The following is a 26,483-nucleotide window of genomic DNA, read 5'->3' on the forward strand; positions in this document are numbered from 1 at the left end:
TACGATGGGCAAGAGGTTTAGTCTGGAAAGCATCAGTTCCTGTCATGCTGTCATGGAGAGGACTGGGAAGTGTCAGTTTTGCAACCGATGATGCAAATTCAGCTCCTTCTCTGAAGCTGTTTCAGACCATGGTGCAGGACTTTTATTCACTTACTTTTGAACAGCTGAGGTTTCAGTCAAGGTCCTTCTGAAATTGCAGCTCTTTGGGGCTAAAACCAGACCATGAAAACTAGTTAAAAAACTACATTAGCGCACACAAAAATACATTACTTCTAGGAAATAACATATTTCTGCTTCTGTTTAAGTCCATCAGCAGAAATCAACCTTTCCTCTTCATATAGGAAGGAGTTTTCTATCTTATTTCATAGCAGTGATGGCATGGATGTGTATTTTTGTGTTGGTTGGGGTTTTTTTGCAAGTAACGTTAATATTTTATAACAGAACATTCTCAAAAGCCCTTCAGAATGCTCTTTGACGTGGGCTTTTTAGCAGATGGAAGAATAAAGATGCTGAGTTGACAGCCTTAAATATTAGAACTATCTTCTTCCCTTCTAATACCTGATTCAGGACAACTAGGGCCTGGTTTGACACCACTTGATTCTAGGCTGAATGTGTTGCTGGTTAGATGTTTCTGAAAATGGGCTAAATTTAAGCAGTTATGGAAAGTGGGTGGGTGCTTCTTGCTTCTCTGTGTTGGGAGAGGTGCAAAAGGAGGCTTGTGGCAGATATGTAACCTGACTTTCTAAGGATATGTGACTTTCCCGATCATACAGGTGGGGTTGCAGCACCAGGAGGTTTTAAATCGATATTTGATAGATTGGGAAGATTGTGTTGCAAAATGTTTTGAGAGAATTGATGGGTAGGTAGAGGAGGAAGACCCTGCTTTGGCAGGGGGGTTGGACCCGATGATCTCTTGAGGTCCCTTCCAACCCCTACAATTCTATGATTCTATGATTATTGCTTTGAGGGCAATGTAAGGTAACCCCAACCTTTCCTGGACATTGGAAACGCCTTGGTGTGTGAGAAGACAGAAGTCCTTGGGAAATTTGCCTTCTTTCCTTTCTCAGTTAGTAAATACCTCAGCACAAGTAAGTTTGACTGGTGATTCTGCCCCTCTACTCTGCTCTCGTGAGACCCCACCTTGAGTGTCCAGTTCTTGAGTCCCCAACATAAGAAGGACATGGAACTGTTGGAACACGAACAGAGGAGGGCAATACATATGATTAGAGGGCTGGAGTACCTCTCCTACAAAGGCAGGCTGGGAGTTGGGATTGTTCAGCCTGGAGAAAAGAAGGCTGTAGGAATCACAATGAAGCAGTGGAGTCTCCTTCTCTGGTGATATTCAAGACTGTGCAACCTGTCCTAGGGACCCTGCTTTGGCAGGGGGGTTGGACTCGATGATCTCTGGAGGTCCCTTCCCACCTCTCCCATTCTGTGATTCTGTGAATGGTGGGATTAACTGAAAGTCAGTCTAGAAAACTTTGAAGTTACTCCTGCCCCTGTTTGGTTTATCATTTATTAAGATTATTACTATTGACTAGATGACCTTTAAAGGTCCCTTCCAACCGAACTTGTTCTGTGATTCTACAACTTCCAGCAAACCCTGCTGTCCCTCCTTAAGACAGGCTGTGCTGATTCTTAAACGTCCTGGAATATCCTTGCAGGGCACCAGTGGGTTAACCAGAGATGCATCTCCTGGCAGATGCTGTCAGGCACATCCAAGGAGGTTTGGAGGTGGGACAGCAGTGGTCAGTTGGGTGGTTTTACCAGCAAAAACCCAGCTCTGCCACTGCCTGTTGAAGCCTGTTTCCCTGTGACATTATGGACTGTGCTTTGTGTCAGCGAGTTCAGGAAACCTTTGTTGTCACTGGGGCTGGAAAAAAGAAAGGGGTGAGGGGCATTTTGGAGAAGATAACTTTGGTGGAAAATTCCTGGAGGGTGATGTGGGGTTTTTTTTGAGTTTGTGTTTTGTTTTGGTTTTTTTTTTTTTAACTTGTCCCTCCCCCTTTTCTCTTCCTCCTCCACAAAGAAAAAAAAAAAAAAGAAGCTGTGGGTTTTGAATGGGTTTTTGTTTTGTGGGTTGTTTTTTTTTTTTTTTTTCTTCTATTTTATGTTGTTTTTTTCCTACTACAAAATCTGTCTGGAAAACTCTGCTTGTCCCCAGAGGTCCCTTTTAACAAAAACCAACCAAACCAAACCACCAAACCCCAAACTATGGGAACATTCTAGTTCTTTTTTTTTTTTCTCTTTTTGTTTTTCTTTACCTGAGCTAGAACTGTTATCTTTTTCTTGCATGTTTTCTTATGGCAATTGAGGTTATGCTCCCTGGCACCCCTCTGGAAGAACATACCTCTGGTTTTAGTGGATAGGGAAATGTGGAAGAGGAGAGACATTGCGCTTTAATGTACTTTGAAAACAATTTTATTAATTGTAAATTTAATATAATATATAGAATTTTACATTCTTAACATGCCCACACATACATTGACCACAGGAAAATGTAGGCATCTTCCTAATGGACAATGTGGGCTTTAGAGCTCATTCCTGAGCTCTAAAATAAAGATGACACTGAATTTTAAACATTTCCCCTTGCTTTTTCCTTTGTTTCTCTAATGAAATGGCTCTGGGCACACAGCATGTGTGAGAAGTCTCTTTCTCACACCTTTTGTTTTGTTTTTCACAGCTACAGTCCTGATACAACCCAACAGGAAAAGAGGAGGTGATGCTGTATCTGGGTGTGAGCATCCAAGGCATATACTTCTCTGGGGAAAGAACCTCAATATTTGGGTCCAGCACTGTGTGATTTCATAGTTTCTGTCATTTTTTCACATGTTGGCAGACTTTGAGTTAAAACTGCAGGCTGCCCTGGAGCAGGGGTGGCAGGTGGTATCAAAAATAGTGTGGCCAGTATGTCTGGGGAAGTGATTGTGCCCCTGTGCTCGGCATTGGTGAGGCCACACCTTGAGTGCTGGGTCCAGTTCTGGGCTTCTCATCATAAGAAGGACATTGAGGTCCTGGGGCGAGTGCAGAGAAGGGCAACCAGGCTGGGGAAGGGGCTGGAGGGCAAGTCCTCTGAGGAGCAGCTGAGGGAGCTGGGGGTGTTCAGCCTGGAGAAGAGGAGGCTGAGGGGAGACCTCATCACCGCCTGCAACTACCTGAAGGGAGGGTGTAGGGAGGTGGGCAATGGTCTCTTCAGCCAGGTGACAGGTGACAGGACAAGGGGAAATGGCACAAAGCTGCACCAGGGCAGGGGCAGATTAGATGTTAGGAAAAAAAAAATTCACTGAAAGAGTTGTGGGGCTGTGGAACAGGCTGCCCAGGGAGGGGGCTGAGTCACTGACCCTGGATGTGTTTAACAGACGGGTAGATGAGGTGCTCAGGGATATGGTTTAGCACCGGGCAGGAATGGCTGGACTGGATGATCTTAAAGGTCTTCTCTAACGTAGTGGTGCTGTGACTCTGTGATTGTAGCCTCAGAAGCACTCAGTTTTACAAATGCTGTAGGTGTATTTGTATCTTTACAGGAATAGCTGCATGTGCTTGATACCAGCGGGTCACCCCTCTGCCACGAACACGGCAGCGTGCGACGGGGTTTCACACCCTACCAACATGTATGCGATGCCCTAGATCTTGACAGGGCTTTTTGTGCTTGTGGTTGGTATTTTGCAATTAATAGCAGCTTAAATAGCCCATGACCACAGACATAAAAGTGTTGAGAAGGAGGGGATTGGTTTCAGACCAAATGTGTCTCTCAAAAGTCTTTAGTTCCTCGCAGAAGGCAGAAACACTGTATGGTCTCTCGGTGTGTGTCTCTCCTCTGTGAAGGATAGTTGAGTATTGTCTCTTCTAATGGTTGTCTTTACCTCTCCTTTGGTTTCTTGTTGGCCCTGGTTTTGAAAATCAGTTGTGGCTCTTGAGCATCATTAATGAAGAGGGAGGAAAGGAGGAGATGAGGAACTGTGGTGTGTTCCATCACCTGCTGCATGAACTTTGTGGGTCCTGAAAGGTTTCTGTTCTATGGAACGTTATCTTACACCTCACAAACTGGAGCCAGCCCCCTGGAAAGTACATCTGGCCAATGAGGCCTCTCTAAAGGGCCCCCGTGGGCAGCAGACATGGGCTGTGAGCTGGAGCAGCAGTGGCCATGCTCAGCCATTGCCTTTTCTGAGGATCTCTGTCACTTGTGATGAAGAAATGTGTATTTCCAAGAGAAAGTGTGGTCTTTGAATCCCTCTCTTAGCAGGAAGGCTGCATGTGGTGGCTTTTGGCCCATTTGAGTTGAAATCTTGTATTTATGTTGCCACATTTATACTTTGCGTTTCCAGGGGTGAGGATTCCCTGCCACATCTCAGTTGTGTCTCCTCCTTTTGCAGATGAAGAAGAAGCTCTGAACTCTATTATGAAGGATTTGGCAGCGTTGGGCAAATGTGGGGGGCTGCTGGACAACAACAGGAATAAAAACATTGTCCACTCCAGCAAACAGGTAAGTCATTGCTGGAGGCCACCTCAAGCTCCAGTAAACCAAAGGGGGTGGGCATGGTGCTCAGCGTGCTGGGAGAACAAACTTTAAACGTTGCAACTGAAGTTACCAAGCTCAGCACATCAGAAATAATAATTTTTGTCGAGGCAGAAGGTTTAGGACCTCTTTCTGAAGAGCTAAAAAGAAGCTAAAGCATCGTCCTATCACAGAAGGGTTGGGGGAGAAGAGCGATACCTCAAAGGAATGACAGATACAACAAAAGAGCTTGAAACTGGTGTTAAATCCCATATCCAAAGCACTTCTTTCTCTTGCTTACCACTGGAAGTGGTAGAACTTGTAACAGGCTATGCACATCTAAGATTTGGGTTAGTCAAATGTTTTCTATTGACAGTGTTGCTGAAATAGTGTTTATCACTTGCACATTTTACTCCAGATATTTGAAAGACAGGCTGCCAACTTTGAGCTGTAGACACCCAGGCTCTTTGGGGAGTAATAATGTCATTCTTATTATATAAAGTGTTTAAATTTTAATTACTGGTGTTTATCTTTATGCTCCTAAACCCAAACCTCTTGGCCCTGTTGATTTGGTGAGGAAAAAACACTCTCCCTTGAGCAACGTCAGAAATGATTCGCTGACGTTGGTACAATAGCTGCAGTGGATTTAAGAGCCTGTTTGTGTACAGAACAGATAATATGCGAACACAAGTTGTGAAGGAGGAATTCAGTTGTCAAAATGGGGGGGGGGATAATTAAGAGGATCAGGAAGCTGCTGGAGAAGTGTGTGAGCAGATCCACTTGGAATTCCATGTCTGGTGCTATGGCTTAGAACAAGCTCGCTGTCAACTTTGCAATTGCTGAATGTCTAGTGAGGAGGAAAACAAATTGTCATTTACTGTCGTCATGCATAGCTTAATGGCAGTTGTGCTGCTAACAAAGAACTCTGGATGCAGAGTGTGTGTGTGTGGGGGGGGGGGTTGTAAAACCCTTTCCCGAATCCCTCTAGACTTTCTAGACACATGCAGACGAAAACACGTGCGCACGTAGCGTGTCTGTTTTAAAGTGTGTCCTGGCGGTAGCAGCTGTCCAAGCTGAATCACTGGATTTGTGTTCAGCTCATGCTGAAATAAGTCCAAGATGTTTACAAAAACCGACTGGAGAGATTCTCTGAGCTGGCTCTGTGCAGCTGCAGGCGAAGCAGACGATCCAGTGCAGCTTCGGATGGCTCGGAGGGCAGTGTTTTCTGTGAGTTGATGGGTGGGGACCATACCAAGCCATCTTGGGATGCTTTCTGGATAGCAAAGCTTTTAAGACACCTTTTAAATAACATACTTGTCTTCTCATAGAAAAGAAAGAAAGGGAAAAAGAGGTCCCTGTTGTCATTTTTGAGAGCTGGCACTGTAAATGGTGCAGAAACGCACTTGAACTGATATTTAGCTGAAAATTAGTTTTCATTGCCTGAATTCTTATCTACAAAAGTTTCATAAAATTGAAGTCTTCCAATCAAATTTGTATCCACAGCCCATCCACTCTGTATCCTCACTTACCAGTCACCCATGGAGTTACATTACAGCACTGAAGCTTTAAAAAAACATTGCCTGCTCTATGATTTTTCTTGTTATCCCATAGCGGACCAACCATAGCCACGTACTCTTAGTTACTCAGAGCTCTCTGATGGAGGAGATGCAAATAGTCAGCATCCTGCTCTCCTCATGCATCCGAGGCTGAGGATTCAGACCAACAGGCCCCACGAGATGAAGGGCGTTGGAGTATGTTGAATTGTTGCTTCACTCAATTGGACTTGCTAGAACAAGTCTGGCTCGCGGGACGACAGCAGTCTGGTCTGTAAGATGGGGAGTGGCCAAAATAGGTGGAATTAGTGGGGAATTGGTTCATGTTTGCAGCTCAGAAACTTTTAATCGACTTGTTTGGGTCCCTTTTAGCCTTTTTTCCTTGTTTTTAGCACAGAAATTGATGGTTGGGGGAAGACTGCTTTGGAAATGCTGTGGTTGTGCCTGTGATTTGTTGTTCCTTTGGTACTTAGTGTTCCCTTTTATTTTTCTTCCTCTTCAATTTTTTTCCTGTGATCAGGTTGGTTGGGATGAAGGATGCGTTGCACAGTCTTGCAGAGGGAGAGTTGAGGCATGGGGAATTCAGCTGCTAGATTTTCATCATTTTCCTCTTGGGAATCTCTTCTGAGGCCCTGCAGTGACAAGCTCACATTGAAATATTTGGGTCTGGACATACACTTGTTAGATTAATACACAACCATGACTTTTTTTTGTGTGTGTGTGTGTAGAAAAATGCTTTTCTGAGGCATGGGAATCCTTTAGTCAGTGTTCCAAATTTCCACTGAAAAGCACTTTAAACAAGAATGTGTTTAAAGGGACCAGCCTGTTCCTTTGTGGGTTGCAACAGTTTTTTTTTGGTCCACAAAGAAACACAGGCAAATTTTTCTCTCATCCCTGTCTTCTGGAGAGGTTCCTTAGTGCTCTCTTGACAGAAGTTGACATTCAGAGCCTGCCAGGTGGTATTTCTGGTAGGCCTGGGCCTCATGAGAAATCAGTCTGTGTGAGGGGGTGTGCTGCACAATATTTCTTCTCAAAAATATCAACAGTTTTGCTTCAGATCATTTTATGAAATGAATTTATCCTGTGGCAAATTGTGTTAACAAACCAAACAAAGACCTAACAACCCCAAACCCACAACAAAAAAACCCTTAGTTTTTCACTGGCTTTCATTACAATCGAGCTGAGGACTAAGGCTGAACTTCTGCATGTCTAAAGCCTCATGGCAGAACAAGCTGGAGATGAGAACAGCAATACTTGATGCACAGTGGGGATGAATTTCCCTCCTTAGATTGCCCAGGCAGCTGGCAGCAGATGTGACAGCTGAGCTGGAGTCTCGTGAGTCCTGGTCAGGTGTCTCACCCCCTGCCTTATGCTCTCAGCCCCTGTCAGGGTAGAGGGGTGGAGATGGACAACCTTTTCCTCCTGTGTCTGAGTCACAATCTTTACAAGGGAGCTGCTCTTTAGGAACAGAGGGATCACTCTGACATTATTCTAGTGCATCATCTGTGCTATTGTTCTATCTGTTCTATTGTGCTATCTTTCCTTCTGTCACTCTGTTATTCCTCATGCATCTTCTGGCATGGCTGGAAGGAGCCCTTTCAGGCAGTCTCCTGGATGGGAACAGACAAAGGAGTTTGTTTATAGCCCTGGCTCCAAAGAGGGGAAGGAGGAAACGGCAGCAGAAAGATCTGCGTTGTGATGGCTGAGGAAAAAGATGAGTGGTGTAAGAGAGGGGAAACCACAAAGAATTAGAATTCCCAAACAAAAGCACGGAGGAGAAAGGAGCAATTACATGAGCATTTATTTTGCATCTGTCTATGTGCATATCCGCTCATTTATATTAATAGTGCTTGGCAACTTGGAGTATGAAGTTGGTTGTCAGTGCTGCACTTGGGTTTCATGACAAGGCATTGGCCTCTATCGCAGCCGCTGACAGCGGGTAGCTCCTCGGCCACGTTAGCTTTGATTGCAAGTTCTCCCACGCCAATAAAGCCCAGGATTTGTGAGGAACATTTTCTCATACACAACAAATGTCAGACTGACCTAGAAGCTGTTCTTCTAGTAAACTACCTCTGGACTCTCTTCTCTTTGGCAGCTTGGATGCAAGGCAAGGTTTGCTCATAACTAGAATAAAATACAGCTCGTGCTTTAGGGCACTCTCTTTGTTGGTCTTCAAGCAGCCCAAAAGGAATTTGGTTTTGTCACCTCTGTTTTACCCTTAGGGAGGAATATGATGGGGGACCCATAAATATGGGATTGGCTGTGAGATCTGCAGAGATTGCCACTCCTGGGGAGCAGGGAGCAGAAGTAACGGTCTGGGAGGGGAACAGCACTGGCTGGATAAGCCTTGGCTGGAGGTGGCAAAGGCAGTTGGAGTCCCAAGGATTTGGGGAAGAGACTTTCCCTTGTCTGTGTGTGAGGCTGACTCGGGTACTAAGAGGATAATACCGAGGAGAAATCCAGCTGGAAAAAAAGCTGTTCCCTGCCAGGTAGGTGGGTTTTGGTTAACATTTTGAAGACAGTGATTTCTGCTGCTGTATAAACCAAAAATATCTATAACAGGGAGCAGTGAACCCTTTAGACATCATCTTTCCACTGGCCTCTGAGCTGCTCACGTGCTGGGCTTGCTTTTTCAGAGGAATAGAGCCGTAAGGATCCAGGGGGACTGGAATACCTCTTAGTTTCTACCCTCTGAGTGGAGAAGGGGACAATCCCAGACAAACCCCTCTCTGTCTGCTGAATAACCCAGAGTGCGTGGGGGGTTCTGTGCAGATAATTCCTAATGACGTGGATTAGTCATCTCCTATTGCGGTTTAGGGATGTGGTCCAGCTGTCTGGCTTGTAATGAACGTCCCGTTGCTAAAAGCAGGGACGAGCACAGGACTAATGCAAACAATGTGCACATCAGGAAGGTGCAGAAGATCCCTCAGCCTGGCCCTGCCGTGCTGATTTCTCTTGGCCAAGGCCAGAAGTTGAGGAGAAATCCCTCTGCTTTGTGGCTTTGTACAAAAGAGTCACTAGAGAACTAATGCTTGAACGGGGCACTGCTCAGCAGGGTTCTCTCGTTGTTTCCTAATCCAACAAGTAGAAAATGAGAGAAGTGAAAACAATCCCTCTCCTTTACCCCCCAGCATGCAGAAGTGGGGCTCTTTCATTGCCCCTGTTTTACCCAGGGAGGGAAACAGAGGCAAAATATGTCCCTGAGGTCTTGTGGGTGGTTAAGAGCAGGGATGGAGTAAACCCCTCTTGGTTCAGTGCTGAGAGGATCACCCCTTGCGATGATTTTTCCTGCTTTGCTTGACCTCAGAAGAGTTAATGCCAGAGTCAGAAGCTTTGTCCCAGGTGGTTTGTAAGGCAGCTATGGATTTGGATGGAAGGAGTGATCCAAAGGTCCTGTCCCTGGGGTGTGTCAGCATTGGCAGAACTGGCCTCTGGTTAGGTTTGACAGCAGTATCTTTAAAAGCAAACCACAGTGGTGGGCTCGGACCAGAACACCATTTCTGATGGCAACTGAGTTTGATGGGAGGAGAGAACATGATTTGGGGGGGGGGAGGGGGAGGGGGAGGGCGGGGGGCAGTCTTTGAACTTGGTGCTGATCCAGGATTTTGCAGTGTGGCAGTTTTAGGTGCTTCAGCTCTCAGTGCCACGGTAGCACACGGGCAGCTAGGGAGGTGCAGGAGTGTCTCCTCCACTGTGTCCCTGCCTGGAGTCACTGTCACCAAGGGAATGTAGCAAAGTTGTTCCTGTGCCATCAGACACCCATTTCCTTGGGCTTGGCATTGCTTAGCTTGGACTCATACCCTGATCTGATCATCCCTCTGGGTGTTCAGCAGCGAGGGTGCTCAGCACCTTCTGTTCCTCTGAAGCTGCTTCCATTTTAGGCCCAACAGCCTGTTTTCCTGCTCTCCATGTGCGCTTTTATTACAAACAGCAGTCAGCTCTTCGGGGATCTCTGTAGAAGATCATGATTCACCTCATTTGGAAACACTTTTTCCATTTTTTCCCAAGGTTTTCCTTAATCTAAACCAGCACCCCAGGCTGCTCCCTCCAGCTCCAGGGGCTGATCTTGGCCTAGCCCACGGGGGTGCATGATCCCCCAGCCGAGCACCTCTGGGCAGAAGCAGTTGCCCCTTTTCCCCCCTCCCCAGTTCCCGTCATCATTTCCTCTGAAGCTCAGTGGTTTTGGTCTTTTCTCTTTGAAACCAGAAGTTATGAGGAAGGAGCTAAAAATACCTCAGAGAAAGCCTGGTAAGATGGTGATGGGTTTGTGGCCACAGCAGTGGCTTTGCTTTTTCCTTTCCAAGGCGGATGGCAAGAAAGAGTAAAATACCATTTGTTAGCAGGGCTGGAGGAAATGCCGGTGCAAGTATCTGGGAGAAGAAATTATTCCAGAAACGAAGGGAATTACTGTGGTATTTCCTGTCAGGGTTGTCGCTTGTTTTGTTTGTGTCGCAGCAGGGCCTACAGGCGCCAGCCGAGACACGGGCTCCTCCGTGCCCCCACGTACGGAAATGCACGTGGAGAGGGAAAGTTGCTCAGTGCATACAATGCAGGAGATGAGCTGTCTACATTTTGTGCTTGGCTCTGCCACTTCGCTTCATAGAATGGATCTCAGACTGGTTTGGGTTGGAGGGGACCTCAAAGCCCTAGTTCTGTCCCCTGCCATTGGCAGGGATACTCTCTGCTAGCCCAGGGTACCCAAAGCCCCATCCAACCTGGCCTTGAACCCTGCCAGGGATCCAGGGGCAGCCACAGCTTCTCTGGGCATCCTGTACCAGGGCCTCACTGCTATCATCATAGAAAATTTCTTCCTTATATCCAATCTAAAGGTAGCCTCTTGCAGTTTAAAACTGTTGTCCCTTGTGCTATCACTAGAGGATCCGGAAAAAGTCTCTCTCCATCATATAAAACCTCTTTTATATGCTGAAAAGCTGCAGTAAGATCTCCTTGGAGACTTCTCTTCTTGAGGCTGGGCTCTGTCTACACACCATTTAGGAAAAGCACCTCATGCCTCAGTTTACCCTCTTGTTCTGTTACTTGTTTCAGCTTTTGCAGCACTTCATGAAACCATTGATGAAGTTCTCTGCCAGAGCTCAGTGTTGAAGGATGGTGACTTATGGCATGGCCTTACCTCTCACCTCCACCATATTTAACACACCCCCTTTTTAGGATGTCTCAGCTTGTTCTTCTGCACCAACTAATGACCTCTTGATTGTGGGGACGACAAGGCTGCCATTAACCTCATTTGACACGTGACAGCAGGGAGGGTTAATAGCACAACTCAGATTGTGCAAAGAGGAGTTGCTGTTGCATTCATTCCTCACCGAATTGCAAAAGTGAGGAGGACCTAGCAGCCCCCCATCTCTTCCTGCCCTCCAGCATTTGCCTGGTGTGTTGAGGTCCTTACAGAGAAGACACTGGTCCTGCCTTCCCCTCGATCATGCATTTGAGAAGCTGGGTGCAGACTTGCATGAGATTTTTCTCCAGCACTTGGCAGTGCCCCAGACTCCCTGTTTAATCTCACACCAGTTGCTCCAAAGCAGATTTCCATGGGTGTAAAAAATCACAGCCTGCTCTGGCATTTAGGAAGTGCTTTGCATCCCTCTGGGACTTCCTCATGCTTTGGGCACTGCCCACTTTCTTTTTTTTTTTTAAAGGAAAAATCTATTTGCTGCTGATTAGCAGCGATGAATTCAGCTTCAGCTGCGGGTCAAAACCATGAGCAAGGGAAGATTGTGAAATAAAACTGTAACCAACTTCTTATACTATGTTTATATATATATTTTTTCCCCCTTTGCTTACACGTTTAAGCCTTCAGCTTCTTTAAAGGAGACAAGTGGTAGTGGGTTTTATATCAGCAAAAAAACAATAACAATCATCTAATTAACAAATGAAATGGGTTTTTATTCCCCTGCTGCAGCCAGTGTGTGTGTTTGCTCCACTCAGAAGCAGAGTGGAGCAGCGTGGAGGTGGCTCACTTCTCTTGCCTTGAGGCCACAGCCCATCAGCCCTGTTGTTGGTGTAGAAGAGGATGCAGCAGGGCTGTGGCTTTTGTATTTTTCGCTATTTTTCTCTTTGTTCCCTCTTTTTTTTTCCCTCTTTTCTTCCCTCTCTGGAGCTTTATACAAGTGTGTTGAAATTTTCCAGCCACAAGCTGTTTTTCAAAGCTTCTATTTGTCTCTGAAATTGGTGTTGCTCAGCGTAGGCAGCCCATGTGCTACGTTCCAGCTCGGTCTGTGCTGAAAGTGAAACCTGTGTTTTGAAAGGTTTCCTGCAGCAAGGCTGGAGCTGCGTGAGCTTTTCCCTTGACACGTCCTGCTCCTTTGTAAGGAGAAACCTTAAAAGCTCCTTGCTCTGATTCTTTGTTGCTCTCTTTAGAGAAAGCCTTCATGGAGATACAAGCAGTGAACCTGATTTACTGCCAACGTCCAAGGGGGGTGAACCTCTTCAGCCCTGTTAGGGGAGGCAAACACAAATAAGAATTGACATAAAAGAGCCCATTCTTTTTCCTTTTCCAACAGAGATAATCCAAGGTGGCATTTCCACTTGTATCTGCCTGTCTCTTTGGAATGATTTGGGCCTTCAACACTAGGTTGGTTATGGTCAGTTCTTCTTTTGAATATTGGACTGTTGTAGAGTTAGTTATTTTTATGGGCTGGGCCTGGTTTTATAAGTGAACCTGGACTTTGTTCAAGTGTTGTGGGTCTGGAGCAATGGCTGTAGACACTGAGGTGATAGAAGTGCCTATATAGCACAGGCTTGTATCAGTGCTGGAGTGCCCCATTGGGTGACCATCCCAGTGCTGGTTCTTCCCAGCCTTTCTGAAAACACCACATCTGGACATAAAAAGGTTGTGTTTTGGGTGATCCAACATGTTTACCATGAATCTGCTGGGGGGTTTTTTTGTAAGCTTTTCAACCGAATTGTCTCCAGACTTGACTTCCTGAACTTCGATGGGTGTTTTGCAGAACTTGAGAAGCTGTTGGTTTAAAAATAAACCCAAGGATGCCCTCACTTTCCTCATTAGACACAAACTGGTTTCACTGTGGCTCTGCTTTCCCTCTGAGAGGATGGAAAGTGTGGCTTCACACGCTGGCAACGCAGGGTTGGAGATAAGGCCCTTGCTCAGGAAGGGCTGTCACCCACCCCTTCGGGGACTATCCCTGTGAGATGCAGGCGATGCAGGACTGAGCCCTCCCTGGTGTCACACCTCAGAGGGAGGAGGTGAGCACGTTTTTTTTTCCTCCACAGGAAGAAAAAACGCTACTTGAGGAGGCTTGTGTGCACTAGCAGGGGAATATCCCTGGTTAACTGGGGTGATTAAGCCTGGTCTGGGAAGTAAAGAGGGTTTTGATGTGCCTTGAAGACCATTGGAAAGTCCTGGCATGAGCTGAGGGATGCTAGAGGGATGCTTGGCTTAGGCTTGTCTGAGAAGCTGAATGAATGAATGAAAAGGCTCCTTGTGATCTTGATCGCTGCTAAATATGCACAAATAGAGGGTGGCAGAGGTGGCTTTTGCTTGTCCCTGCACAGCTGTGTGCCCAGTCTGTCTGTGACTCCTCCTTGGGCAGATGTAATGATTTCTCTGGAGGTGAGGTATAGGTCAGTTTGGGGGGGCATTTATTGTATACAGCATAGCGATGCCTGATGTACTTTACATTTTGTGTGTCCTAAGGAGGTAATATCCACCATTCCAGAGCTGTCTGATTTTAAAATCCACTTCCATTGTAGGATGCTTGGTTTACTACTTACTTCTTTGCCCCAAATATTCTATTGAACATCCTCTGAGCTTTGTTTTTTGGGTTTCCAACAGCAAAATGCTCGGGTAAAGCCATGGGAAATGATGAAAATGGAAAGATGTCAGACATTTAACATGTTTGCCTTGTTCCCAAGTTCAGAGCATTCAAAATTTCCCACTTTTATTAATTCATTTTATTAAGATGTAACAATTACACCAATGAGCAAGTGTCCTCTTGTCTAGAGAAGACTTTCTTTTTTTCACAAGCACATTTATCAGCAACGTGGAATTTCCCCAAGGTCTCTGAGTCTATCAGGTAGCTCAGCCCTAAACAGACCAGACGCCCACTGGAGTTTGGGGAGTCTCCCTGAGACCTGCTATCAGCTTTGGATCTGCCTGTCAGCCTGGGATGCAATTTGGGCCCTAACCATTTTCCTGCTTTTTTCCTTTCAGCAGCGAAATGTCCGGATCAAGTTTGAATATGAAGGCGAGAAAAGGTGTGTACCAAACCCACTGCTCCCCACACACAGGGACAAATGACCTTTTCTTTTGTTAACCCAGCGTTCTCCTGCTGACTTCAGCCAGCTGCAGATGAGCTCACAGCAGGATTTGTTCCCCTAAAATCAACTTTATGATTTTATACACAAGAGCCCTGCCTCGTCATCCCGTTTGCCACAAGTCCCTCCTGGGATTTGCAGGCAGGCAAAGTGGGTTCCAAGCTGGAAGTTGTTAAATGCCTCATACCAGGGTTGCAGGGGGTGAGCCCTACTGAACAAGAGCTGAGCTGCAACTCCGCAAAAATGTGTCCTTTGATTAGCAGTCTATGACACTTAAGATAACCAGATTTTGGGCATGGGTCCTATAAAAACAGAGCTGGGAGTTAAAGCTTTGCCTGCCCTTCCCTGCTTGACATTTTCATGGAATCACCTCTGCTCAGTGACTGTGGCAGAGCAGGATGCAGAGCTGGAAACTCGCAGGCTGAAGGTCCAAGTTGTTTGTTAAAGCCAAAGAAAATTTAAGTAATGTTACCATAGGGTTAGACTGTACCTGTACCTAGAACTGCTGCACACAATGGCACAGGAGAGTCTCAGGATGCCAACTGTGTTATTGTCTCTTCCATCCCTCCTCCCCTATTCAGACTCCCTTGCTGAAAATGGAGATGATAAATACCTGATCAGTGCCTGATCCTGGGTCTTCTCCAGTGAAGGGCTACTGGACTTTCTTCTTTTGCACGTGTACCTCACAGTAGGGGGAGGAGCAGAGGAGCTGCACTAGGACTTTTGGTGAATATTCTTGTGGGGTAGGTCAAGCCCTCTCATGGGCTTAGCAGACGAGCAGTATTTCAATGAGCGTAAAAGCAAAGAGCAAGCCTTATGCTTCATGCTAGAAGCATACAGGTCTTTGCTTCTGAATTGCCAGTCTAGTCCCAAATTCCAGTATACTTTTACTAAATTGAGGCTGTTGTTGTATCTCTTTGTGTATACAGGATTATCCAGTTTCCAAGACCAGTCAGATTCAAAGAAGTGGTGCAGAAGGTCACGGATGCTTTTGGACAGACGATGGACTTAGTCTGTGTGAACAATGAGGTACCTTTCTCCTTATTGCTAAGGGTGCCCACTTCAGAATTGAGCAGTGGTTTGGTCTTCAGGCCCCAGTTTCATGTACATGGGTATAAAGGAAAAGCAAAAGTATTTTGTGGTTCCCAGCTAGTGAGCATACAAGAGCTGTTGTCTGGACGACACAGCTTAGTTGGATTCTCAGACTTGGACCCAGGTTTTCCCCTTCTCAAAATTATTTCAATTAAGGCCTATGAAATGGTGGCACAGTAACATTACCTTTACCTCTCAGAACAGAAATTCTTGCTCAGACAGGGTGAGGAATTAAGTAACTGAGATGATGGAGACATCAGTTCAGCTGCTCAGCCAGCAGCATCAGAGGCTTTCCCATTAACGTCCTTGGGGCAACAGCACCCATCTTCAGCGTGTGTCTGACTGGTGAGAGCACACACAGGGCAGAGAACAGCTGAGACCAAACAGCTTTTCCTCACAGTTACTGTGGGCTACTGCCTGTGTGGGTTGGATGTGAAGCCTTCTCATCTTGGGTGAGTTGCAGGAGCATGGTGAAGTCTGTAGCGTGAGGGACGCTGCTGCTAACACACCTTTAGCTAGTGATGACTTAGTTTCACCCAAAAGCCCCAGAACCACGTGCATGTTGTTGTGCTTCCTCCTGCAGTGAACTGTGCAGGTCCTGTGAGCACACACAAGCAGCCAGGAAACTCTCCCCTTTGTGATTTAAGGCTTGAAGACCTTTCTACTCTGACCTTCCTCATAACACAGCTCACACTGTTTCCAGCTTGTTCTTTCAGCCCTGCTCTGTCTGAAAGGAGGTTACTGATGAGGGAGGGCCTTTACCTTGAGGGGGATGATCCTGTTTTGGTGTGCTTAGCATTCACTTGTGAGGCATCTTGCTTGTAGCCAGGCAGGCAGATGGAGCTCTCAAGGTGGGTTTGATTTTGGGAAGGAGGAGAAGAGGGCCAAATGACATATATAGGACATCAGCTCTTTTGATTCTGTCCTGACAGCTTGCTTGTTCAAGTATTAATTGCAAATGACTAACAGCCTTTGATGAAAATATGAATGCAGAGAGAGGCCATGAAGAGAGATTTCACGCTCTCTCATTTTTTTGGGTCTTTTTTTCCCCCTTCCTCCTGTTTCAGTGGAGGTTTGCTCCACAGAAATCTTGCCATCCTTTCATAATAGGTACCTCATGAGACCAAAGTGTCCGCTGGGTTTTGGTTTTGAATGTGGTCAGGTTTCTAATCTTGGGCATTCTCTGACAACCCCCCTGGGAAAAGCCTGCCATTGAATTCTCCAGGAATGATTCATTTCACTCCAGGTTCCTTTCCACTGGAACAAGAATTTTTTCCAGTAATAGCAAACAGAAGCTAAAATAATGCATTTTTAGCCCATGTCACAGACTGTCTTCCTGGGCACGTGCACAGCACACAGCAGGACCGTGAGCAGACCTTTGGGTACTCTGAACTTGTTCAGGTTCAGAAAGACATTCTGGTTTTCTACACACACAAATTGCTTCTTGTGAGAACCCACACTTTTGGGAAGAGATCTGAGCAGTAGTAATTCAGGGTTGCTATTTTAGAAACACTATAAATGGACAAAAGTGACCTTCAGGGAGATAGCCTACATGTCTATATGGTGACATCTCAGTGTCTGGCTCCTAGAATGTTCTAGATCAGGTTTCTTAGTCATGTGACTGTAAATCTCAGAGGTAGCCTGGCCACAGGCTCTCAACAGTTCAAATATTTTACCCTTTCTTCATGCTCAAGGGGAACTGTGCAGTAATTCTTTGTTGCCATCGGGTGTTTCTCTTGCAGTAGCACCTTGTAGACCAAAATTCCACTGAGGTCAACAGCCCCCTACAAAAAAAAAGCCCACTAAATGGCAGTCCCTGTCCTGATGAAGTAGGAGTCCTGAAGCCAAGCTGAGGGAGATGAGCATGCCAGCCGGGTGGAGCAGGGGCACGCATGAATCACATCCTGGTGGGACCATGGAATCAGCAGGCTTGGGCTGATAGAGATAAGAGTGGGGCCTGGCCATGGGTGTACCACATGGGGCACAGCTGCATGTTAGTTCTAGGCTGGGTTCATCTTTCTGGTGAGTGGGACAGCAAAGCCTTCCCAGGCCATGGACAGCACAGCATGGTGGTTGTTGGAAGCTGGCTGTGTTATGGATTGAAAGACTGGCTTGTGTGGCAGATGCTGGGCCTGCACTGATTTGTGTGCACTGCTGAACAGCTGCTCCAGCTGTGACTGTGTCTTACCTTGTCACTTGTCTCATCTCCATCACTGACTTGTGATGTGACTGACCTTGGGCAGAACACTGAACCTCGGTGTGCTACCAGCCACCTTGGTGTGCCACCCTTCTGGCCTCCCCTTGCTGGTCTGTCCCTCAGTGTCATTTTGGAAGCTGAAGGGAGAGATGAAGCCTGGGGAAGTGGTAGGAGCTCTGTTACACGGGGAGCGGGAAGAGACATATTCAACAAACACTTGTGGAGAATCCCTGATGCTCGTTTGTCCTGTTTGGAGCAGGAAGATGAACTAATTGTCCCCTCACATTTTTCCCTGATCCAATTTCCTACTATTCTTTGGCTTTCTGCAGTGTCTTTATTACCAAGTGAGGTGATGAAGACTCACCCTTGGCACTCAATGTCTTAGGCTATAGAGGATTGACTGCTTAGTTTTAACACTAAGCTCCAGGAGAGTATCCTGGTTAAAAGCAAGAAGAAAATTTAATAAGGTTTTTTTAGTAGAACTTCTGTGTAGGTAAATTTTGCTGTTCATCACCACTGCTCACTCTGTGGATAGAAGAAACCCAGCTACTGGAAATACACCCTGGCAGTTATTCCTGTGGTTCTGCATGAAGCTATATTTAGGTTCGTGCCTAGTGGGTATCTGTTCCTGATATCCATATGTGCCACAGTCTGGAAGCCAAGTGGAGCAAAATCTACTTGCCAGATGTGGTAAAGCCAAGCTAAATACTGGCTCCAGTCCCTTTTACAGGAGGGCAATTTCTGCCTGATGTTTTTGGCTCTTCTGAAGCCAGCACGCAAACGTGTTAATGTTGTGATACTGGAGTGAGATGGAGTGACCTGCAGAACATTCTGTTCAAAGCAGCAGCTGAGGGATTGCTCTGAACACTGGTGAGGAGCTTGATGAAGGGGTGGGTGGGCAGTGTCACTTCCCTTACAGTTCAGAGTCAATTTGAAACAAGGGGGAGCAGCTCTCCACCGTTCCCATTTCTGGTTGGGTGAATGTAAGAGAGAAGGTGACTTGTTTGCTTGATGCACCTGTGGAGCCCTTTGAAAGGGTGAAGGAGTGCACTGAGAGAATACCTCTTAAGCTCTACTGCTTAAAGAAGCAGACTGAGAACAGCTGCACAGCATTTGGGTGGCATATTCAATACCATCTTTGTCTGATACCTGCTGTGACCACGGGTGATTCATTCAGATCCCGAAGTTTAACCATGAACCATGGGCTAACCATTTGCTCCACAGACCTACTGAAAGCCCTGAATAGCTGATATCTGTCTGATGGGTACTTTCATTTATGTCCAAGTCCTGTCTGAGACTGGGAATCTGTTTTCACCTTTACTTCTGAGGCGCAGCCCAGACAAGAGAGGTGTTAGTGTTCTCTGTAAAACCCTCAGCTGGCAGGTCCCTTGCTTGGGAGGTAAGGAGGGTAAGGTAAGGTCCTGAACTCTTCCTCCATCTGGTTTGGTTGAAACCTCAAAGCACTATGGCCCTGTGAGATACCCTGGGGCAAGACTTTCTCAGGAATTCCTTGTGGAATCTTTTTCCTGCACACAAATAACTAAATAGTTTCCAGACAAGAGGGTGCACCACCTGCTTACCCTTCTTCCTGGGTGAAGGTGCCAAATGATTTGCTCTGACGTCAATGTTTCTGTCTCTTTTGTAGAAATTTCACAACCACATTTGCATACCTTACAGCAGAAGGGCACTCCTAACTCAACCTGGAGTTCATTGCTTAAATATCTTTTGAGAACTGGCCTTGCCTTTCCTCAGAAATGACCACTGCTTCCAGCAATTGCACCTAGCAGCTTCCTCTTCTAACCTCTTCATCCAGTTTCTGGATATCCAGCTCTCCCATGCAAGCCTTAGGGGTCCTGGGTATCTAATTTGGGACTGTAAGCTCCACAGAATAGCAAGGTGCATTAAACTTAGCTGTTGCAGTGCTCCTTTGCAGACCTGGCTTTTGGTTTCTTGCAGCTGGGTGCCTAAACTAGGTGTAAGCTCAGGACCACCCTGTATCTGCAGCTGTGAGAGCTTGGCTTTCTTGGTGGGACAGTGATGTTAAGCCTGATGTTAAACATCTGAAATAGGTGGCCCTAGGTATGGCTTGGTTCCTCATCTGCAAAATGGGGATGAGAAGTAACCTTCCTATCACACAGGGGAAGAGAAACACAATCCAAACCTTGAGGTGCTCACGTTGCAGGAAGAGCAGCCACGCAGACACCTAAAATGGAGCTTGGCAGGCTCAGGTTGTGGTCCTTGGGTGGAGGAGATGACTGTAGCAGTTTCCCAAGGTGACACCTCACCTCTGTTGGCCAGGGCCCACAGCTTTCCCTTGACCTGGTCATCCTTGAAAGTCCTAGTCTCAGTGCACAGAGTCTGAAGCATATTTACTTACGGGACAGCAGCCAAACCCTTCGCAACACCCTGGGATCAAAAAGGTAGACACAGGCAGCTTTTGAGTGTCATCTTCTGGAGTGGTTGCTCTGAGGTGCATTTGCTGTGGCTGGTGGCATGAACCCTGATCACCCTGAGGGCCGAGCTGCCTTTCAGAAGTTCTGGGCAGCTGTGTTTCCTAGTTGGGAGCTTACTGGGAGCTGTGGCCGCTCGGTCCCTTTGGTAGGTGGAACCGCTGTGTACTCTGGCACAGGTGCAAGTATAACGTGCTGGGTTGGCTGGATTAAGTGCCAATGCCCAAGGCAACCTACAGAGGCTGAGGGCTGGTTTTTATGAGATTAGGCAGAATGCCCCTGGATGAGGGGCAAGGAGTTGTGTGTTTTAATCTTAGCCCAGGGCAGCAGAAGGCCTCTGAAGCCCTCTGAAGTGCAGCTGTGTTGGACACTGGAAGCTCTGCAGGCTGTCTGCAGGATGTGGTACACCACACAGCGGTGTCAGGAGGGTCACGTTCCCTCTGGAGATACGAGAGCAATAGTTTGCCACTTGCCAGGCAAACTTCAGGACCTTCAGCTGCCTGATAGACATGGCACTGTGCAGTGCTCTGCTCTGTTTACATTAGAGAGACCAGAAGCTGAATTTGTCCTGCTGGGAGTCAAAGAAGTGGTTCTTGGAGGGAGAGCAATGCACACCTTTCACATCAAAAGGGTAGAGGTTCTTATTTATGAGATGTTCCCTGATTTCACCTGATGCCCAGACACTAGGGACACTGTATCAGTGGCAGCTGTAGAAGGGAAGGGCACTGAGGGTCTACCAGAATAAATCTTTGGGTGCAGCTCACTGCCAAGAAGGATGTGTAGGGTTGATTTGGGGCCTGGGTAGCAGCACTTCTTGCCTACCAACTCGAAGACCAGAACAGCTCCAGATTTACAGGCAGCAAGCCTAAGGTTTTGTCTCAGCCCTCTCTTCCCACTAGCTGAATCGGTGATGTGACCTTTAAGCTCTCTCCTTGCAGATGTTTTTTTGTTGTGCCTTTATTCTGTCTGTTCCTTGGTAGATGAGAACTTGGAAGAAAATGTTAGAGCTCAGCGAGCTGGAGGGCATGGGGGCTCTGTTTTCCATCCGCCTCCTCGGGTTCCTCCCTCGTCCCCCAATTCCCAAGCTGCTCAGTGCAAAGATCTTGCTTCCTCTGTTTACCCAAAAGTGTGACACTGCCATGCTCTGGTGTTTGTTCAATCCCTTCCAGCTCCTGATCCCACTGAAATCCCAGGAAGATTTGGACAAAGCGATGGAACAGTTGGAGCTGAGCCCTTCCCTGAAGAGCCTGCGAATCCTTGTGAGCGCTCCAAAGAAAGCAAATGTGAGCCCTTCACCTTCTCTGCTCTTTTGTGTCCGGAGTGAGATGTCTTGTTATTGTGTCAGGGGGTGGAAACAAGTCTCCTGACAGTGCAGAGGGAGGTGGGGGTCAGCCCTGCTCTGGCTCAGCTGCTCAGAAATCCTCCTGTGGTGGCAACCTGAGGCTGAGCTCAGCTCGCTCTCTCTCCTCCTGCAACCTGTGAAGGGTTAAATACTGTACTGATCCTCAAACAAGGTTAAGCCCCAAGACAACCCCCTGTGCACTCTGCCTGGGGACGCTGCTGCCCTTCCTCTCCAGCTTCTCCTCCATACAGGGCAATGCTCTGGCCTTTGCCATGCTGGGTGGCAGTGCCAGGACCGTTCCCTCTATGTGGTGCTGTAGGACTAACAGCCAGGGAGAGCAAACTGGAGAATCCTTCAGTCTCATGCAGGACTGTCTTGTCCCCATTATTTATTTATTAGTTTTTCCTGAGCTCAGTGGTTTTGCAGTTAAGCCGATGAGCTTGACCTCGCGTGCACGGCGTCTCTTGCCAAAGCACATGTCGTGCTGCCCCAAGCACAGCCTGTAAAGCAAGGGATTTGCAGATGTTGCAACTCTGTTTCTTCCTTCTATTTCCTAGAAGTACCAGAGAGACGGGGAGTCTTGAAACTCACAGTTCTTGTCCTTACACTACCGCTGGTGCTCACATCTCCTGGTACTTTGAGGCTCTGAAAAAGACCTGAGTCCCGGGGGGAATACTGAACCATCAGTTGGGGTCTCCTCAATGCTGGGTAGAAATGGGGCAACCTTCCCTGGGAGCTCTAGGAATGCTGCAGTGGTATTGCAAGTCAGCTGCTAAGAGCAGGGCAGACAGGTAGTTTCATGTCTACCTTTGAGAGCACGTTGAACTCTTCCTGAAGCATGTTCCAAGGTCATACATAAAAATACCTTAAAATCGCAGTGCACTGTAGCATCTCATCTTCCTAAGTCGTGGCCACTGCCATCTAAGTTACTAGCTGGATTGTCACTTCATTGCTTTCCCCCTGATCTCCTTTCTGTAGCAGAGCCTGATCCTCCACCCTGTCCCTCTGCTCTGTCTCAGAGGAACCTCAGCAGTGCCTAGACTGTCCATGAGGTTTAGGGAGCATGGAAGAGTTTGAGACTGCAGACTTGGATTCAGGGAAGGGATCAGTCTGCCTGGAACTAATGCAGTGTTCCAGTCTTTTGTGTCAACTATCTGTATTTATCGTTATCAGCTGGAGCTCAGATGTATCTCAGAGTCTTCTAATAACATCTGTGGATTGTTTGTGCATGGTTTTTGGATCCCCCTACATTACATACATGTCTCTCTCTCTTTTTTGTTGTTGTTTTTTATGGTTGTTGGGCAATAAGGTCGTGGGGAGCCAAATACGTGGTGCGTCCGCAAGGGCTCTGGCAGAGTCTGATCATTCCCTTTGTCTGATTACCAGCTCCTGCAGCCAAACAACAGCAAACAGCACGAGATGAGGATCTCCAGGTCCATGGGGGATATCATGGGCTCCCTGTACAAAGACTCAGAGAGGACACGGAAGTATTCCACAGGTTGGTGCAGTGCAATGCTCTGCGGGGTGTTTTGTGCTAATACCAGCTGGCCACTGCTCCCTTTCTCTTCCCTGTCCCAACTCTGTAGCTGCTGCAGTCTAGACAGCCATCCTGATATCTCCCACCAGTAGCTGCTTGTCCTCAGCCTGAGAAAGAGACTCGGTAAGCTACACATGTCACTACGTTGTGCTGAGCAGGGTGACATGTTGGGCATGAAAGCTTCAGAAGAGGGGGGGATCCGAGGTGTAATGTGACAGGGGAATGCAGTGATCAAAATCTCCAGTGAATCTGATGCTGCTGAGCTTCATCAGAGTGAAGAGTGAGGATCTCTAGGAAGCCAGGGCTCCTAGAGACATCGATATCCTTATCCCTTTAACCGTCTGCTGTCATTCTCTTGGCATCTCTCCACTTTCCCAGTTAGCAGAATAACAGAGACAAATGGGCTTGAGTTCCTTCTCTCCTGAGCTGGGACCGGCTTTATCATGTCAGGACCAAGTATGTGTCTCTGCCACCAATCCGTTCATGTGGGTGAAATGAAGTCTGTGGCAGCTGCTTTGCTGGTTTCTCAGGAGAATGGATGTGCATAGTGTTTTGCAGTGGTGATGGCGTTTCAGGTGAAGGGGAGCATCCCTTTCCTTCAGAGGTTCTGGGAGCTGGTACCTGCAGCCTCTGAACCAGGCTGACAATAGCCTAGTCTCTCTGTCAGCCCTGCCAGGGCTGGTGTTTGTTTGTAGCCTCACATGGTCTTTTCTTTGGTTTTCTGTGCTTGAGTTGATGCTTTTCTTGCTTTCTGAAGTACTCTGAGCTTTTTGAAAAGACAGGTGCTGTTGATAAACTCTTTATAGGACCTTTTAATGTGAAGAACCTTGTAGGATTTTATAGAGCTCGGTGCCTTGTGCAGAACTGGTGAAACAGCCCGCAGCACCATGTAGTGGGGCTATAATCATTCAGATTATAACCTGTGGGCAGGATCAATGATCTTGAAATCACAGAATGTTAGGAGTTGGAAGGGACCCCGAAAGATCCAACCTCCCTGTCAGAGCAGGATCATGTAGAGTAAATCACACAGAAATGCATCCTGGTGGGGTTTGAATGGCACCAGAGAAGGAGACTCCACAGCCTCTCTGGGCAGCCTGTCACAGGACTCTGTCACCCTCACACTGAAAAAGTTCCTCCTTATATTCATGTGGAGCTTCCTCTGCTCCAACTTGCACCGGTTGTCCCTTGTCCTATCACTGGTCATCACTGAGAAGAGCCTGGCTCCATCCTCCTGACTCTCACCCTTTACATATTTACAAACATTAATGAGGTCACCCCTCAGTCTCCTCTTCTCCAGGCTGAAGAGGCCCAGTTCCCTCAGCCTCTCCTCATAAGGAAGGTGTTGCACTCCCTTCATCATCTTGGTAGCCCTGCACTGGGCTCTGTCAAGGAGTTCTGTGTCCTTCCTGAACTGAGGGGCCAAGAACTGGACCCAATATTCCAGGTGTGGTCTCATCAGGGCAGAGATGAGGGGGAGAAGGACCTCTCTTGCCCTACTAACCACCTCCCTTCTAATACACCCCAGGATGCCATTGCCTTCTTAGCCACAGGGGCACATTGCTGGCTCATGGTCACTCTGCTGTCCCCCAGGATGCCCAGGTCCCTCTCACCTACATTGTTCTCCAACAGGCCAGTCCCCAACCTATACTGGTATCTGGGGGTATGTTCTCTGTGAATGTTCTCTGCTGCATCTGGGGGTAATCTCTGCAGATCCCTGTTGTTTTCATACAGCTATTCAACAACTGTAGAAACTACATCAGAGGCCTTGATTGACAACATACCCCATGGTTTGCTGCATCTCAGACAACGATAGGTAGGAATAGTTCTTCTATGGTAGGTCCAAAGTAGCTCCTTGTGCAGCTGTGCCCACCTCTTACTGAAGCCAGAGGTGGTTGGTATGTGTAAAAGGGCTTTTTGGCCCTGGTGTTTGGATGTGCCAGGGATGTCTTCTCCTATTGTGCTGCTTTTTTTTCCTGGCTCACATGGCTCTTGAGAGTTTGCCCAGCATTTGGCAGAGTCACTAGCTGATTCTGAATGGAATGCACACACAAAGACATGGTAAAGGCACAGAGCCTCAGCAGAAATCATGCTTGAGCTAAACATCTATGCTGCTCCTTTTTTTGACACTTATGAAGCTGTTAATGTAAGCCAAGGAAGAGCTGTGACTGGGAGCTGTCACTGGTGTGTGAACGAAGTGTGGTGGGCAGAATTGATCCCATGTGTAGCTGTGCTAGTGAGGAGATGAGTCAATGCAAAGTTAGACTTTCCTAGTAAGTTTTATGCTATGTTTTGGCCTTTGCTTACTGCTTTGGAGCTTCTGTAGCACCAAGAGAGTCCTTCAGCAGGTCCACGCTGCTGACTGCCCACAGGAGCTGTGGCTGCTCCTGGATCCCTGACAAGGTTCAAGGCCAGGTTGGATGGGCCTTTAGGCACCCTGGGCTAGTGGAGGGTGTCCCTGCCCATGGCAGGGGATGGGACTAGATGGACTTTGAGGTCCCTTCCAACCCAAACCTTTCTGTGATTATATGGCTGTGGCAGGGGGGTTGGAACTGTACGATCCTTGGGGTCCCTTCCAGCCCAAACCCTTCTGTGATTCTATGATTGGGAGATGTCATTGGCTTGAAGAGTATCCTATAGATAAGACAAAGCAGACAAAGGAAAAGATAGCAGCTCTGCAAGGGTGGGAACCAGAGGTACAGATGGATTTTGAGGGAATCCCTGAATAGCAAAGTGAAGGGATGGGTGTAACATGGTAATTTAATCTAGGTAACAGGAGGAGGAGGACTGGGCAGCACCAGATGCAGGATGCAGTGTGTGCTGACAATTGGGATCTTCAGGAGGGTCAGTGTGCTGATTGCTGACTCACCAAGACCAGCATCCTCAGCACTGTTACACAGTTAGGTAGCTAAGGTAACCTGCCAGGGGTTGCTATGCCCACCCCTCTGGTTTCTTCCCTGCAGACTGTCAGGGATGCTTCTCATTTGACAAGAGGTTGCAGTAACCCCTCTGTATGGTAACAGCACATGAGGCTTCTCTTTGGAGTTCACAGAATCACAGGGTTTGGAAGGGTCCTCCAGAGATCGTTTCCAACCTCCCTGCCAAAGCAGGGTCCCTAGGACAGGTCACACAGGTTGGCATCCAGATGGGTCTTGAATATCTCCACAGAAGGAGACACACAACCCCTCTGGGCAGCCTATCTAGTTATCTGAGGTCTGTATGAAGCTACTACAGCCCTACTTAGGTGGTGTCCACAACCCAGCGGATTCAGTTTTTGGCCTCCTGAGGCAAAACTGGCTCATTCAGCAGCTGAGCAGAAACTTGGGTGAGCTGAAAGGAACAGAGCAGCGTCTCAAATGAAGCACAAAGCTGAAAGTCAGAGATGATCCTGCATCCTGGTTCCCTGAACTGGGGATCTCACTGAACCTGTGGGACAGTGAGAAGGCAGCATAAGAGGCTGAGTGTTCTGCAGGAGAAACTGTTCTTCACTTCCAGTTGCAAGGTATTTCAGTGTTTGTTTCTGCT

The 26,483-nt window shown here is 47.3% G+C and overlaps 1 protein-coding gene across 1 annotated transcript in view; it reads left to right on the forward strand.

The window, feature by feature from the left end:
• Window positions 1-4,115: 4,115 nt before the first annotated feature.
• Window positions 4,116-26,483, forward strand: part of LOC311189124 (mitogen-activated protein kinase kinase kinase 3-like) — a gene marked incomplete at its 5' end in the record, with an annotated part of 42,802 nt that continues 20,434 nt past the window's right edge. Inside the window, 6 exons of the mRNA XM_084260704.1 lie at window positions 4,116-4,122; window positions 4,374-4,483; window positions 14,240-14,283; window positions 15,273-15,372; window positions 21,252-21,365; window positions 22,811-22,922. Coding sequence (XP_084116830.1) covers window positions 4,116-4,122; window positions 4,374-4,483; window positions 14,240-14,283; window positions 15,273-15,372; window positions 21,252-21,365; window positions 22,811-22,922 — 487 coding nt within the window. The remainder of the gene's footprint in view (window positions 4,123-4,373; window positions 4,484-14,239; window positions 14,284-15,272; window positions 15,373-21,251; window positions 21,366-22,810; window positions 22,923-26,483) is intronic.

Source organism: Gallinula chloropus, assembly GCF_964237585.1.
Source record: "Gallinula chloropus genome assembly, chromosome: 2".
NCBI classification, from domain to species: Eukaryota; Metazoa; Chordata; class Aves; order Gruiformes; family Rallidae; genus Gallinula; species Gallinula chloropus.